Below are 16451 nucleotides of genomic sequence, written 5' to 3' on the forward strand. Positions count from 1 at the left end.
ATTTGGTGTGGTTAGTTACAATGATCTGTGTGGTTCAGTTCAAGTTACTCAATTGCAACATGTCATTATTACAAATTGCATCCTTGGACTTGGGTGAAGTTGGGTGTTACTCTACAAAAGGTCAAATAATCCAATCTTTCTACACTTTTCAGCATGCTAGGTGAGTCATCATTAGCGAATTTTTGTCTGTGCTGAGACAAGTGGTGTGTTTGAATTTATCTGGACTGGAAAAGACATCTGAGAAGCCAGTAGATCTTTTCTGCCTGAGTTAGCCCATTTCAGGGTTAGGTGGCAGAGAATTTCAAGCCAGACAAAACAGCAAATAGCTGCATGGGTTTTTTGACGGGGAGGTTTGTGTGTACAGTTGTGGATGTCCATGGATACACTCTTACTAGTCATTAGAATTTAAAAAAAGAATCACAATTAACTTAACAGCTCTGTGTTAAAAAGTATTGTTCAAGATCTCCATAAATGTGACAGAAACAAATATCATGTGCAGATAAAAAAATTAAAATCTAAGTAAATATATTTTTCCTCCCTTCCCCCTGGGAGTCACAGTGCAGATATCTCAGCTGGTGTTTGCAGAGCATGCATAATAACCTCTATTTCTCAGCCTTCTCTCATATTTTCACATATTCATATTTTAGTATCATCATCACTCCCACTTGCTCCATCTCAATCCCTTCAACCTTTGAAAACTCGGCATGTCATTCTGCAAGGGGCCGGCAGAAGTGCCTCCCTGGCTCTGTGTGGAGAGCTGGGATTGGATGTGGGCTGCTGCTGGGTGTGGGATAGTTTCCCGGTGAGTCACGCAGATCCCGCTGCAGTCGCTTCCAGGGGGTGCTGTGCTCCGCATGATTAGAGGGCTCTCTCAGGGTGTCATTGTTTCCTGAATGATGCAACTGAAAATTCCCTTTCCTGTGCTTCTTGTTTCCTGATCGATTTTCCCTCGTTCTCTAAGACATTCCAGCAGCTGCGCATCTTTAGTTCTTGGTCTCTTTTCCCCTACGAATCTCTGTGAAGACAAGTTATGTCCACAGCTACTCTAATTAATTTGGTACGGAATGGAGGGTTCCAAGTAAGAAGGAGAGCCGCGCTCACGTCCCGCTTCCTGCAGGACGAGAAGCGCCCCGCAGCCACCTGCTCCATCTCCACCTGCGAGCGCCGCGCCTCCCGCTTCGACCCCGACGGGAGCGGGCGGCTGACCACATGGGACACCTTCGGCATCTGGGACAATCGCATCGATGAACCCATTCTCCTCCCACCGAGCATAAAGTACGGGAAGCCGATCCCAAAGGTGAGCCTGTGCAACGTGGGCTGCGCCAGCCACATCGGGAAGCGAAAGGAAAATGAGGACCGGTTCGATTACGCTCAGCTGACAGAGGATATCCTGTACTTCGCAGTGTACGATGGGCACGGCGGGGCAGCAGCTGCTGATTTCTGTGATAAGTACATGAAGAAATATATTAAGTAAGTGCTCAGCAAGGCAATGTGTGTCAAATAAATTACAGCCGAGATTCCTTCCTTAGGGAATCAATGGGTTGTACATTGTAGCTAATCCTCCCAGGTTATGTAGCCACCTGTCCTTATGGGACAGCAGGAGAACTGGGTGGAACAGACATGCTATGAATTACTTACTGTGTTGGTGCCTGCGCCGTTGGGCAAGTCCAAAACCACAGGAGATGAAAGCACAATTGTGCCCCCTGTCCAGGAAAAGTCTTGGAACACAGGGAAAGTGTGGACTGACTGACTAGGTTAGGGTCTCTCTAATTGCTGACCTATGGTTCGCTTCTGCATCTATCATATCCCTGGATGCTGGATAAAGAACTTAGATATTTGCAAAATTACAGGATTATGCTTGCAATGCACACAGTTAGTAAAATCACATTACCTTTTCACTCAAGCCCAGCATCATTTAGTGGGTGCTGGTAGGAGATAAGACTGCAAAACAGATTGATCAGGATGTATGCTTCTTGAAAAGAAGTTTAATTTCTTTGTTTACTTGCTTGCTTCCAGGGAATTTCTTGCTGAGGAGGAAAACTTGGAAAATGTTTTGAGCAAGGCTTTTCTAGAAATAGACAAAGCATATGAAAGACATGCTAATCTCTCTGCTGATGGTAGGTAAAAAAAATATTCTACTCATATAGGTTTCAGAGAATAAAGTTTGTTTTATTTGCTCAGTAGTTTTGCAGTAAAATGTCTAAAAAAGTGCTTGAAAACAATTTTACTTAACACAGGATTTTGCTCTGGTCACTTACTGCAAATAAAACAATTATGCTTTACCTCCTAAAAATGAAATAACTACTGTAAGTCTCAGTCAAATTTACTGGAGGAGTTATGAATCTGAATGTTAGCATAATCATCAATGAATTTCTCTTAATGTGATTCTAAAAAGGATTACGTTTGTCAAGGTAGTAAAGAGTGATTTAGATTTGCAAGGACCATAAATTTACTGATAAAAAATGTGGAGAGGGGTGTTTTTGATTTTTTTATTAGCTTTTTTTTTATTTTAGGGGTGGGGGTGGGTGCTATTATATGTTTGTTTGTTTTAAAGCCGTTACTCCTTTGGATTAAAAGCAACAGTGTCAAAATTCCCCTTCCTAACTTGGCTGCTGCACTTGAGAAGGAACATGAGCCAAAATTAATGCAATCAATGTTGCTTCTGCACAAACAGAATCACAGGAGTAGCTGAGTGGGAAAGGGAAAAAAAGCAGTGAAGAGGAAAACAAGTTTGGCTGTGGTAAGGCTGTGGTAAAGCTGGTACCAGCCCTTTTAGACTCCCATTTAACCCTGGCTGTTAATGAAGTTCTTGTATATGTGTCTAGAGACTAAGTAGATCTGAAGTTCCAGTTGCAGCAAGCAGAGCTTATAGAGAGTAACTTAGGAAGGGAGGTAGAAGTGTCTGTCCCAGTTCTGTCACAGGAGCTTTCTCAGCCATGAGATACGATTATGGGAGTCAGTTTAGCCAGTTTTAAAAAGAAAACCACAAACAAACCAAATTTAAAAAAATAAAAGCACCTACCCACAACAGAAAAAACCAAACTAAAACCCCCACAAACAACCAAACAAAAAACCTGTCCCCGTGCTGATGCAGGCATGGGCAAAATGACTGACGTTTTACCAGAAGAACAGAAACTGTAGAAGTCTTCTCTCCAAGAAAGACTGGAAACCAAGAAACCCTGTAGGGACTGAAGTAATACTGTATTCTCAAGCTGCTTTTCTGAAGCAGTGGCTGAATACAATCAAGTAATGGAGTGGCTTTCTGCACTTTAACTGCTAGATGAATCTAGGTAGGTTCAAATGCAGGTCAGGTAACCTGACTGCTGCAGCGCTGCCTTTTACCCTAGCCTGCACCAAGGATTGGAAAAAAGTCTTAAATCCTGAGATGCAGCCCTTAAAAACGGAGGATTGAATCTATAAAGGTAATTTTCTCATTGCATTTCATGTTGTAAAAAAGACCAGAGTTACTTTTGACATATGAACTGAGTTTTATCTGAGCTCTTGAAAGACATCTGCAGAGCAGATGTGCTTTTTATCCCAGAGCCTCGTGGCAAATCCAAGACAGCATTTGAGTAAAACTTTATGTGCTTCCCTGGATCAGATAATTTCATTTTCAGATCTAACAGTCCCCTTCCCTGCCCCTTTGTAAGACAGCTCTTGGTTTGGCTCATTGTAGTGATCTCTGTGTCAGAGCAGCTCCTTGAGCAGAAGGACTGAGAACTGTACTGGATGTATTATTCTGTTTTTCTGAAAACTATTTCCAATCATAACACTTTGTAGGTGAGACTTACAGAATTGGATAACAACAATATTTGACAAACTGTGCAGCAAGCAGCAAGCATTTTAGAACTGCTTAGAGGATTTTTTTTCATACCATTTAACTAACTGCTGCTGTTTAATGCCAGAAAATGTATGCAATGGTTACCAGGATACTGCACAAGCCCCCTTCATTAAAAAAGCAAAATAGAGGGTAAAACAGTTGCCAAACATCCACAAGAGCCACGCTCTGGCAGGCACTCAGTGTTTCTCAGGTAGGCTGAGCACCTGTAAGCTCTTGCAGGAGCCTGGGGGATCTAAGAGAGCTCTTGGCTGAAAATCAAGCTCTAAGGCAAAGAATGGAGTAACAGGGTTCAAAGTCAAATTTGGATTTCTGAACAGATTAAACTTCTCATATATCTGTTGTCAAAATAATTCAGTACTTTGTTGACTGCTTTGTGTAGATATTTTTGTTATTACTGATGTTTTGAAAGTTACATAAAATTTCAGTGCTTGGCATATGTCTTTGTTAGAAGCCTGTTTCCAGCAAAAGTTCTGATTAAGTGTGGCTATTCTGGATGTGACAGTCAAGACAGTTGCTAGAGTATCTTGAAGTTGGTGGTTGATTGTGTAACTTGGTATATCTGGGTTACACTGGATGCTCTCCAAGTCTGACCTCCTTTTGAAACCTGGCCATAGCTGATGAAGTGCAAAATAATAGCTTTGACTTGTTCCAGTAGATGACCCTTCCAGGGCTCACTCCCTTCACTGTGTCTGCAAAAAAAACCAGTGTACATTCAGGATGTCCAGGTCTTTACTAACACACAGCCAGCTTTAAAACTTGTACCTGGGTGTTTGAAGGAAACTAAACCCTGGGACAAATCCCTGTAGCCAAAATGGCATGTTTGAGGCACTGCTTATAGTACTATTTAAGGGGTAAAACCTTAAGGCACAAATTTAACAGGACTAGTGACGTGCCTTGTTGAGAGACCCCAGCTATGTCTTCAAGGGCATGGCCCTCTGTAGATCACTTAACAATGATACAGTATTTGAAATTAGAGATGGAAAATATATAGCATGGTAGTTCCTGTGAGCTTTCAATAATAAAAATGGTTTATGTGTGTGTTCCAGGTACTGCTGCTGTGTCTGGCATGCAGTTCACCAGTGCTATTGCCAGCTGTATTGGCCTGCTGGGGCCTGATCCAGTAACCCCTCTGATAGTAACCTATACCTGTCATTTCACACAAAAGCATAAGAAACTTGCTGTAGGCAGGTCTGGGATAATCTGTGCTCTGCCTAAATCCTGTGTATTCATTAACAACTTAGAGCTATATCTGAGCTCTGAAGCTTGGTGTTTAATACCTCTTCAAAAATGCATTTTCGTTCACTTCCATGCATTTAAATATAGGCCAGTCACTTTCAAGTCACTGCTAAAGTTAGGTATAGAACATAAAGGAAGCTCACATCCAACAAATGACATTATCCATGGCCCCCAGAGATGGGCAGAATTTTCTGCTATTTTTACCAGCCATAAAAACTAAAATGTAAAGGCTGAAAAGCTTTGCTCAGTGAGGATAGAGATAAGAAATTAAATTCTGTGCTTGAGTATATTTGAGCATTTCTCTGAAGAAATGTGAGACACACCCTTTCTTGGCCTACTGGAGTCCTGCCAGGTAATGTTACTGCTTCTGTTCACTGTGAGCCAGAGAAAGCAAGAGGGAATTTGTCCATCAACCTCCACATTCAGTGCATCCAACTCTAATCACACTGGTCTCTCACATCTGGAATAGGCATCTTATTAAAACATAGCCAGGTATTAACATGTCTACCCATGTTTGAAAGGATTCTTAGTCTTGACTCTTAATACAAACAACAGACGTTACTTTAAAGTAATTATATTTTTAAAGTAATGTTTGTTTTGTTGGGTTTTTTAAAGTTACCATTCAAAAAATGATTTTAATTTCTTTAAATATGTTAACCTGCAACACTGAGGGAAAGGGAGAGCTGCAGAGATTGTACTTGAGTATTTCATAAATTTATCAGCATTGTAAAGGCAGCATTTTTATCCAAGGGCTCTGATTATTACTTAATCAGTTTAGAAGACACTCAATTACAATATTAAAAGGATGTTTGTTTTGCCTATTTTTCCATTAGTCAGAACAATTAATAAGCTTCTAGTCAGTGCCTTTAAGATGGCCCCATTTCATTTGGCACTGGTTTGAATTCCCTATATTGGTGTAATTACCTTCAGGAAGCAGATGTTCTTTGGTGGTCACTCTTGCCATATATGAGACAGCTGGTCCTCTGGCATTGATAAAATTCTTCATATGATCTGTTGGTTGGTTACTTATCTCCATAGGGGAAACAAAATTTAGATTTTATTTGGGCTGAATTTAAACTGGTTTTTCCACACAGTTTTAGTGAGAAGGCGAGAACAGTGGCAATTCCCCAGAAATACCAAGGCTGATTTTCCAAGGCCAAAGATGCAGATGCTTCCTACATGACCTGCACAGGGCAGTGCAGGCAGACCTGAGAGTGACTGACTTGCAGCCCTTATTCTTGCATCTCCAGTGTTGCAGGTTTATTTTGTTTGAACAAAGTCCCTGGGTGAATTTCCTATTTGCCTCTGTGTGTGTGTTATTTGTGGCAGACACTGTACCTGGTCAGCAGCTCTAGAACTGGAGGCCCTGGACACTTTAAGCTGGGCTTCAGTGGAAAGAGAGATCTGCTTAATTTTGTCCTAGGTGAAGGAGTCCAGCGGTTCCTAGCCTGGACTACTGGAAGGTTTCCACATCCTCTTTGTCACATTAGTTGAGATGACTTGCAGTAGAAGTTGTCCAGTGAGTGTTAAGAACCTACCGAAAGATCGTAGTTTTATAGTGATATTGTTAGGAAAACAAACATTTTAATTGTTAAAACCAAAACATGTGCTGATGCAACATATTTTGTGTTAAACTAGTAGCAGTTGTAGAAAAGCATTAGAAATGTTATCCCATCATGATTCCTGTGGTTTTAAGCTATGCTAGAAATCACATAATGCTACATCTGGCTGCATGCATGTTCTTGCATCCCCACCCAGAGCATGAACTGGATCCAATGAAGAGATTGTGAGCAGCATGTATTTTTTTCCTAGGAGTGCTATTTAACTAATAAACATATAAAGTTCAAGTCATTATGTCCTTTACTACAATTCTGGACAATATCTTGTCGTTTAGTACCAGCCCTTGATTTTGTGATAGCAACTCTTTCTTTGGGAGTTTGCACTGAAAAGATGCAGATTCACCTTAATTCCAAATATTTTCCAGTCTTCTGTGAATTGAAGACTATTATTTAACTTTTTTATATATTTCTCAGCATAGTTCTAATCCCACAGAATGAAATGGGAAAGTAACAGCAGTTCTGCATTAATTTTAATGTCTAAATAAAAGGTATCTTCTATAAAATAAAGAGGTAGTTTAACATAGGTTGCTCTATTTCACTTGTTCTGTTTGCTAAAACAGGTATTTTACTGGTTCTACTAAAAATTCTAATTGCACTGGTACTTTTTAATATCTTATTTTCAAAATGTGCCTCAAAGTGACCCTGCACTGGGCTAGTCCTCGCTTCAGATCAGAAACAGGATGTCGGTGCCTACCAGTGCCACTGGTCAGAAGCTGCCACATCCAGTTTCCAGTGTCCCAGCCTGCATGGCCCTGGCACAGCCCAAGGTGTGACCTTGGCCAATGATGGTCACCCCTGAGCCACTGGTTCAGCATTCAGCTAAACCCAGTCCTCGCTGCAGTAATAATACCTGTTTTAAATAATAACATCAGCTTGATTAACACCTGTTTGTGAGGGTTTGTGTTTGGGTTTTTTGATTCATGGACTCGCTGCTTTCACTGCACAACAAGGCTCAATGCATCTTCCAGGGCTTGGTGACTTCAGTTTACTCCCAGCCCCATTTGACTTACAGGGTGCTGAGACCTCACAGGGCTGGGGAAGGAGGCTGTAAAGATCTCACAGATCTTGCATTTCTGTTGCTATCTTTTGGCATCTGGTCAGATTTGGGGCTGCCTGGCATTCTTTGGGATCAAACACAAAGTCCTGTCTCAAATCTGTCCCATGTCCCCGGGGTCAGGGCTGCAGGGTCAGAGGTAGGAGTACATGTAGTTGTAGCTGATCTCTGCAGAAGCAGTGGTGGAAAGACAGTGACATGTTAACTGTTAGTACACGAAAACAAGAATATAACTAGGAAGTCACATTCCTAAGCAAGCCCAAATCTCACTCAAATTGGCTTGCTTTGAAAAACCAGAACAACTGGAAAAGCCTAGAATGCAGGTGACCTACAGAGGGACTTTCAAGGTGATTTGCATTGGCTGTAGATGCAAATGTGTTCCAGACAGTAGCTGGTCCTGTCCAGACATTTTGGTGTAATAGCTCAAGTCAGCAAGGGCTTTCCAGGCTTCTCTTGCTGGGTTTCCTCTACAGAATTTGCAGAAAGAGAAGATAATAACGTAAAGTGGGACTTGCCCTTTCAAAAAGCAAAGAAAACAAGGAAAGCTGGGCATTTTTTCTGGCATTTCTTCACTGCAGATGATACAACAGATCTTTTTCCTGAAATAGGCACTTGCATTTCTCTTTTTCAAGAGTTTTTTTTCTTTTTTTTTTTTTTTTTCCCTTCAGACCATTGCAGCAGTTGAAATGAGAAGCCCTTAAATCTGCTTGCATGAGTGAATCCAGGCAGGTGCATGAGTGCAAGTCAGTCAGCTCAGCTCACTCCCTTGCTCTGTAGAGCAGGAGGGCAGCACCAGAGCTCTGTTTTGCCTTCTGGGCACTCACAGTGAATCCCTGTCAGGTTATCCCAGCAGTGCCCTGGGCAGGCTTCCCAGACAGCTACTACCACCTGCATTAGTTTGCAGGCACAAGGCAAGACTGAATCTCAGAATCCAGCTTCACCTTTGCACTGGGACCTCCAGCAAGTTGACAGGATGTGGAGCACCTTTCCTGGAAAAAGCCAGGCAGCCTGTTGGCTGAATCCTCCACTGAGGGAAGCAGAGGGGAAGTGTAACAGCTCTGACAGCAATAGGAGGATGCCACAGACTGATCTACTGCTTTCCCCCTGGTGATCTATATGGAATTAAAATTACTGTAACTATAATTTATATATTAGTATATAATTGCCCACTTCACGATCTAACAGAAAGAAAGAGCCATCACCTTTATGGTAACCTACTTGTGCAATCACTGTGCCCAGGGATAAGAAGAATAACCCTGTAACTTGAGGTGAGCTCATGGGGCTGAAAAACTGCTAAAAACTGAAAGGAAGCTACTGTACCTTGTACTGCTTTTATCCCACTTGCCCTGCTTGCATGGAGCCATGTTGTTGCACAGAAACACCCAATCCTTCCCACCTCCCCTTTCTCTCTTCCTCCAGTTCTACGTGCATGCATGTTTGCTTTTTTTTTATTTTCTAATGCATAAATTTAGTTTAAATTTAAAAGCAGTTACTTGCTGATTAGATAGAGCACAAGTTGTCTTTATTTTACCAATTGAAACTGTTGCTGTTATAAAAGGCTCCGCTCTTTGAGGCAGTGCTAAAGCTTCTCTCTTTGATGACATTTGTAGCAATTCTGCTGAGCTCTGGGACCACTGCAACAGTGGCTCTGCTCCGGGATGGAATTGAGCTGGTTGTGGCAAGTGTGGGAGACAGTCGTGCTCTGCTGTGCCGGAAAGGAAAGCCCATGAAACTCACCATTGACCACACTCCAGAGAGAAAGGAGGAGAAGGAAAGGTACCTGCTGGCTGATGATGTGGCTTCCCAGAGCATGGCCTCAGTCAGGATGGACTTGTGCTCCACTGCTGGCTTGGGCCAGGAAGAAAGCAGAGTTGAATATAGAGCTCTGAGACCACTCTGAGCTGACAGCAAGCTCCAGTTAATGCACTGGGTCCCGTTTAGAGGACCAGGGATGTGGAAAGACCTCCATGAGCGTAAGATCTCAGCAGTAATACCAGCATCACTGAGATTCAGGACAGACCTATGACCACAGGGTTCAGACTTGTCCAAAAGTGCCAGGTTAGAACCATGTTAGAACCTAGTTGGAAAATGCATAGAGTAAATGCACCGTGATTCCCAGGTCAGGACTCAGCCCACCAAGACACATCCCTTCCATAGAGCCCTTCATACAGCTAAAGCCAACCCTCAGCCTCCCAGCTTAGGCTCTCCATACATCATTCCTCATTCTGACAGAAACAGAGGATAGAGATAGGAGTAATGGTGTGAAGCAGTAACTCATGCGCTTTTTCTTTTGTGCCTCTGGACAGGATTAAGAAGTGTGGTGGCTTCGTTTCCTGGAACAGTTTGGGACAACCTCATGTGAATGGTAGACTTGCAATGACACGGAGCATAGGAGATTTGGATCTTAAAAACAGTGGTGTGATAGCCCAGCCAGAAACAAAAAGGGTTCAGGTAAAAGAAGGACTGGTTTACAGGGACAGCAGCACTTGGACTAAGGGGCTTCATAGGTATTTGATGCTGTGGTGGTACCCACACAACATGAGCCCAGGTGAAGCCTGATGGCCACGCATTGTTTTTTACTGAAATAACCAGAGAACAATTCTCATTAAGTTATTTCAGATTAACACTAACAGGACAGAAAAGAATCTGGTACTAAATTCAACCAGATCAACTTCTAAATCTCACTTCTCACAGCAAAATATATGATGAGGGAAGAAAGGTACATGATACCTATTACAGGTGTTAGTCTGTTTGGGTCCTGTGGTCAAATGAATAATTTTGAGGTTAATGCTGGCATAAAACCATCACTGAGAACTGAGTGGGATATGGATGGGCTGCCATCAAAAATGTAGGATGTGTAGAGATTTGCACAGTTGAGAGGAAGAGGAGGAGGAGGAAAGGACAGCTGCATGTATCTTACCATAGCTCTATAGTAATCTAGAAAACAAATTAAACACCCAGAAGGTATTCAGCCTCCACTTTGGCAGGAGGCTCTCCTGTCAATTCATATTCTTTTTGTTACTTTTCCCCAATGCACCTCCCAGGGCCCCAAGAACTTCTATAGTTTTGGTCCCAGTAAAGTGCCACCCACTAGGGATTAAGGGAAATGACTGTAGTGCCATCATGTCTTCCTTGAAATCCTCAGCTTCAGGAAAATTTTTGCAGGAGAGCACACAGCACCCCAGAAAATAAAAAAGTGCTTTGCAAGAGTGTAAAAGCATGGGGGCAGTTCCCTTGCCTTGCAGCACTCACCCAGTGTCGTGCATCCCATGTGCCTCTGTTGCAGCTGCACCACGCAGACGACAGCTTCCTGGTGCTGACAACCGATGGCATCAACTTCATAGTGAACAGCCAGGAGATATGCGACTTCATCAGCCAGTGCCATGACCCTGCTGAGGCTGCCCACGTGGTCACCGAGCAGGTAATGCCAGTGCTGCTGTGGGCACCAAGGGCTCTTGGTTGGGCTGGTTTGGCTTAAGAAAACCTAGGTTTTTATTTACACCGTACCACACATTCAACTGAATTGAACTGTGCTGGCTGAGGCATTCACCAGTCCTGTTGGCCAGCCTTTTCCTTACCCTGGGTCTTGCCACATCCTTGCCAGCCATCACATCAATTACCTTGTTAAGCTCACTGTCTACTGAACTGCATGGGATTGTAACTGCAGCTTCTGCCTGTGCTGAAAATGTCATTGTCATAGACAGAAATGGCCAGTTTCTGACCATGGTTCTGGATGGTGACATATCCTATAGGAAGCTCGGGGGCATATCAGAATTGAGTATCAGGGTTGGGAGGGGGCAAGGGAGTCTCCGACCTCAGGGTGTGCTGTCCCAGGTGAAGCCAGACACTTGTTTCCCTTTCCAAAGCAGACACTGATGCTGACACTTTGTTTCTTCTCTCAGGCAGTGCAGTTTGGCTCTGAAGACAACAGCACAGTTGTCATAGTGCCATTTGGAGCTTGGGGCAAGTACAAGAATGGGGAGATGACCTTCTCCTTCAGCCGCAGTTTCGCTTCCAGCGGGAGGTGGGCGTGAAGACAATGCCACAGCGATCCTTTCCTGCCGTCACCTGGACACAGCATGCTACAGGAGAACTCCATCTGTTCCTAGGCTGACTTAGTGTCTTGTCCATCTCTTCTGTTCCCAGTGTTAGAAGATGCCACTGCTCCCTTGGTGCGTAGTGCCCCTTGTTGCTTACGGCTGACTGTGTCTTGCTGCCCGCGTTATTCGCAGCGGCATCAGGGCGGCGCCCTGGGTTTGTCGCCCCAGCAGCTCCACACATCACTTTGTTCACAAAGACAAGGTTCTGGGCTTTCAACTGAGGCTGGAGGGGATGCACAATCATTTCATGCCTACTTGTATTCCTCAGGACCCTCAGCTCCCTGGCAGCTGGCTTCCTTGTCCGATAAAACACAGGGGAGCAAACGCACAATGTTCTTACGTAGACAGAAAGAGGGTTTGTTGTCTTCTTTTGCTGCAGCCACCTGAAACTCCTCTGTGCTCCTGGAGAAATGGGTGAAAAATAAAGGAGACATTTCAGAATGTTTAGGTTCTGATGCCAGTGGCATTTGGTTTAGCTAGCTGTACAAGTTCCTGAGACACTGCTACTTTGTGCTCTCACTGCCATCATCTGTGATCCTCTAGCTCCAAGGAGACAGACCAGGCTGGAGCCATGTGCTGTTGGACAGATGGGAACCTTTCTCCATTGGGTCCAAAGCCTTTGCAGTCTCTGTGGAAAATGCAGCAGCCCCTTGCACTGTCTTCTCTTTGCTGACAGTGCCTGACAGAAACACAGATGAGGGAAAAAGACGCACAGTTTTAATATCCAGAGACTCTCATCAACTTTAATTTCTCTTTTTTTTAATAAAGAAAGTAAGCTAATTTCAAAGAGTTTACTCTTCAAGATCTGATGCGTAAGACAATTTATTTCTTCATACATACATGAGGATTTTCCTGCCCTCTTCTGAAGGTGTCTGAGTTAGTTGTGACTTCTCATGTCCCTCCATGGTACACAAGGAGGTATAAAATGCCCCAGACAAGCTAGAGGAAGGAGAGAGCATTATAACAATGTAAGGTAATTTTCGTAAGTTTTGGGTATTGTTTCTGGTAGATGTCAGATATTCAGATAGCAGAATGGAGTTTTATACTTAGAGGAAGGGTTTTCACTTCCCAACTCTTGGAGGGGAATCTGTATCCAGTGAGTCCTGGGGGGACCAGAGCTCTGATCCAGCTCATATCACTGCTGTGATATGGACTGCAGGTGACATGTTGGCACAGGTGAAGATCTGTCCCAGTGTGCCTCATTCAGACCTCTTCCTACCTCCATTCCATTTGCATGTCAGCTGTCAGCTCCTGTGGTAGTGAAATATGGGCAAAGAAGAATTGGTCTTTTCTCAGCCTTGCCACAGTATTTTTCCTTCTATGGATGCTTCCAATAGCAAAATTGTAAAAATTGTAAAAACAAAACAAAATGAAAGAGAAGTTGCCTGATACTAAATCACCTTGTTAAAAAAAAAAAAAAAAAAGAGAATTCTGAAGTGCCTGGACTGATTCTGATTTTCCACTGTGAAATACTTATCTTCATTACTTTTATCCCTTTCCTTTAGTCCAGGGTTATCCCTTAGGCAGTCAATCCACTAGTTTTTCCTTGTCTGTGGTGGAAGACCCAGCAGCACCCAGCAGAGCATCATGTTGTACTGACAGCATTAAGTACTGGATGTGTAGAGTGCCCTGGTTTTGCCTGTCCCATCATTTGGTGTGTTATGTGGTATGCACAATGTACTTATTTGGGTTGTAACTGCAGTGGTGTCTGTAAATCTCTGCTGTACTGGATGCTGGTGCCCAGGCCTGTGTAGTGAGCACACCACTGGTTTACAATCCTAATTCCCTCTCTCTCCTCAGATTTTCCCTGGATTTGGGGTTCAGTGTTCACCTGAGGTCAGGATTGTTGCTGTTGGGGGTTTTTACTTCTCCTAACAGCATAGTTGTCTTTTCAGGGGAAGGATCCATCCATAACTACTTTGAAATTTTACCAAGGAAGGGATAAGACAAAGCTCTGTGAAAGAGATTATTATTAGATTCAGGTGTATTGGTAGTTGCTATTGCTGCTTCTCTACTATCACAGAAACACTTGGATTGGGAAGGACTCCTGGGCACCATCTTACCTCCAGTCCTTTCTGTTGGACCCATTGTTTTTTTTTTGTCCAGTTTCTTTTTCACTCCTGAGGCAATTCCTGTAGTTACTGCTGTTGTTTGAGTCCTGCTTCAAGCCCAGCCCTCTCATAGCATTGAAGTGAGGCACAGGCCAGGCCCCAGTATGGGGCAAAAGCTGCTGGTTTTCACTGGGGTGGGCAGGACACCCCTCTGTCAGGTGACACACCAGTTTGCCAAGGTTGTTGCCCATTCAGGTGTAAAGTCCCAGGCTCTGGGTGGTGATACCTGTGCTAGGAACCTGCCCAAATCCTTCCACACACCCTGCCAGCCAGGGAACAGCCGCCTTAGGACACATTTCAGTGTTGCCTCACCCAGAAATCTTCTCTTATACCATGATGACACCAGATTCTGCCAACAAGGACCCCTGGAACCTGCACAATCCAGAGCGGGGAGAGGGAGATGTATTCCCTCATCCTCTTGTGGAGACAAGACAGCTCCTGCAGCTCAGCAAGGCCATCCATGCCAGGACACAGGCCAGAGCCATTGTTTGTACTGGCACATTGCCAGCTTCGGCCTTATAAAGGAAAAGCAGTGCAGCCAGCAAACTCCCTGACTCCCACAGGAGTTTGCTGCTGCTGCAGTGATAACACACTGGATACAAAGCTGCCGTTGTCTGTGTCCCGTGTTGGGTGCCAAAAAGGACCATGGAAGATGAACCTTGGCTGGACCACCATCAGCTGCCCACCAAGCTGCTCTTACCACTCCCCTCCACAGCAGAATAGGGGCTGGGGGGAGAAAATAAAATGAAAAAAAACCCAAACCTGGTCAAGATAAAGATAATTAATAAAGAGTGTTACCAGCCCCTTTTCAGGTGCCAATACACAGCCCAGCACTGTGAGGATGCTGTGGGGAGATGAGCTCCATCCCAGCCAGGCCCAATAAACACTTCAGGTTTTCCATCTGGTCACTAGGCGCCCTGCAGCCCATGGCAGCTCTGCAAGCAACAAGCTCCACTGTACCCCCCCACAGAGACTGGCAAGATCCTCCTGCACAGCAGCTCTCCTTCAGCTTGAGGACAAAGAGCAAATTGTCCTAAAACAACAGCTGCCTGCCAGAGAGGTTTATTATTCCAGGACAGTGAAAGATCTCACACTTTGAATGAAACAAAATGGAATATTTGCTCTCTAGCTCAATGTCTTTCTGGAACATCTGAGGTTACAACAAAAAGAGTATTTTTTGTTTATGACAGACTGAACCAAACATTAGGGGTGACCTGCTGAGCAAACTATAAAAAATGTTTGCTTTTTTCTACCTTTTAGGGGATGGATTCTGAAATTCACTGGATTTGGTAAGAATATTTTCCTGCCTGAACATGCCCCCTGAAGCAGCGGAATCTCTGTGCAGGCACTACAGGAGGGTGGGCTGTGGGTGAGAAAGGCAAAAATGCTGTCCAGCTAAGTATTCATTTTTACTGTGAGGATATGGAAGGCATGGGGGTGGTCTCATGTTGCTGGAAGATTTACTAGGAGAGGTGTTGAGACTGTAGATGGATTTCCAGCTTAAGTCTCTCTGCCACTTGCAAAGATGGGGGTTTCATGCTTTATAGAGGGAGCTCCCAAAAAAGTCATTTGCAGCCTGGATTTAGGAGAGCTGGTCTCTCTGGATGATGAAAATAGCACAAGAGACTGAAATGGGGCAGAGGTCCAGTTTAATATAGGCTTTCTTTACAGTCAGTCCCTTTGGGCTGAAATGCTCAGGGCTGGAGAATAATCCTGGAGCAGCTGAAAATGGGGGTGTGGAGAGAAATCAGCAATATCACTGCTTTTTACATATTTGGAAATTGAGAGGAGCTTAGACTCACCACAGGATTTCTGCTGAGTTCCCCGGGATCAGGGTTCCATGAGCCACATTTTCTGTCTCAGCTGGTGGATGTGCTGGGGTCAAAAACATTGGGATTTTTAGCTAAGGGAGAAGCACAAAACAATAGCTACCAGTGAAACTGGTTTAATAATAATTTATCTTAAAAGCCTTTAGTTGGGCACTGCCAGGAAATTGCTCACTCACCCAAGAAGCCAAATGTACAGTACAACACTCTGGGTACTCCTTGGTTCCAAACTGCTGTTCTGAATGCAGAGATACCCATCAGGTACCCTCTTGAACCGGGATATGGAGTGCTTGGGCAGTGGTGCCTGTCATAACTTTCATACAGACTTAAGTGCAATTGTGTACATTTATTACATGCTTTGCCTTTGGGCTGTGTGTAATTTCTGTGGTTTGATGTTTATCTTTGGTGTAATCAGTGTCTGAATTTCATCTATTATGAAATTTTATAGAGGTGCCCATCTTGCTTTTTTTTCCCTTTAAAAATGTTTTTTCATCTTCATCAACTCAAAGCTACAGTAGAGCAGCTAAGTCTATACTGGGATGCTTACAAGATCTTTCAATAAAGAATTGGCTTCTAGGAGCTGTGTCACTACAAATGGATTTTTCTTCTTCCATCACATTGCCAACTACCAGAAAAGCTGCAACTTCTCAAACTGTGTCACAGC

At 43.7% G+C, this 16451-nt stretch overlaps 1 protein-coding gene across 2 annotated transcripts; it reads left to right on the forward strand.

Moving 5' to 3' along the window:
• Positions 1 to 775: 775 nt before the first annotated feature.
• On the forward strand, positions 776 to 12652 carry PPM1K (protein phosphatase, Mg2+/Mn2+ dependent 1K). 2 transcript variants are annotated; one of them, XM_068187841.1, is made up of 6 exons: positions 814 to 1470; positions 2017 to 2117; positions 9361 to 9526; positions 10057 to 10201; positions 11037 to 11171; positions 11653 to 12652. In XM_068187841.1, the coding sequence occupies exons 1-6, from the start codon at positions 1031 to 1033 to the stop codon at positions 11782 to 11784; spliced, it is 1119 nt and encodes a 372-aa protein (XP_068043942.1). In that variant the 5' UTR covers positions 814 to 1030; the 3' UTR covers positions 11785 to 12652. The 2 variants fall into 2 exon arrangements, with proteins under 2 accessions (XP_068043943.1, XP_068043942.1); XM_068187842.1 differs by lacking the exons at positions 9361 to 9526; positions 10057 to 10201; positions 11037 to 11171; positions 11653 to 12652 and adding an exon at positions 4888 to 6400 and having other exon boundaries at positions 776 to 1470.
• The last annotated feature ends 3799 nt before the right edge of the window (positions 12653 to 16451 follow it).

Source organism: Anomalospiza imberbis, chromosome 4 (genome assembly GCF_031753505.1).
Source record: "Anomalospiza imberbis isolate Cuckoo-Finch-1a 21T00152 chromosome 4, ASM3175350v1, whole genome shotgun sequence".
NCBI classification, from domain to species: domain Eukaryota; kingdom Metazoa; phylum Chordata; class Aves; order Passeriformes; family Viduidae; genus Anomalospiza; species Anomalospiza imberbis.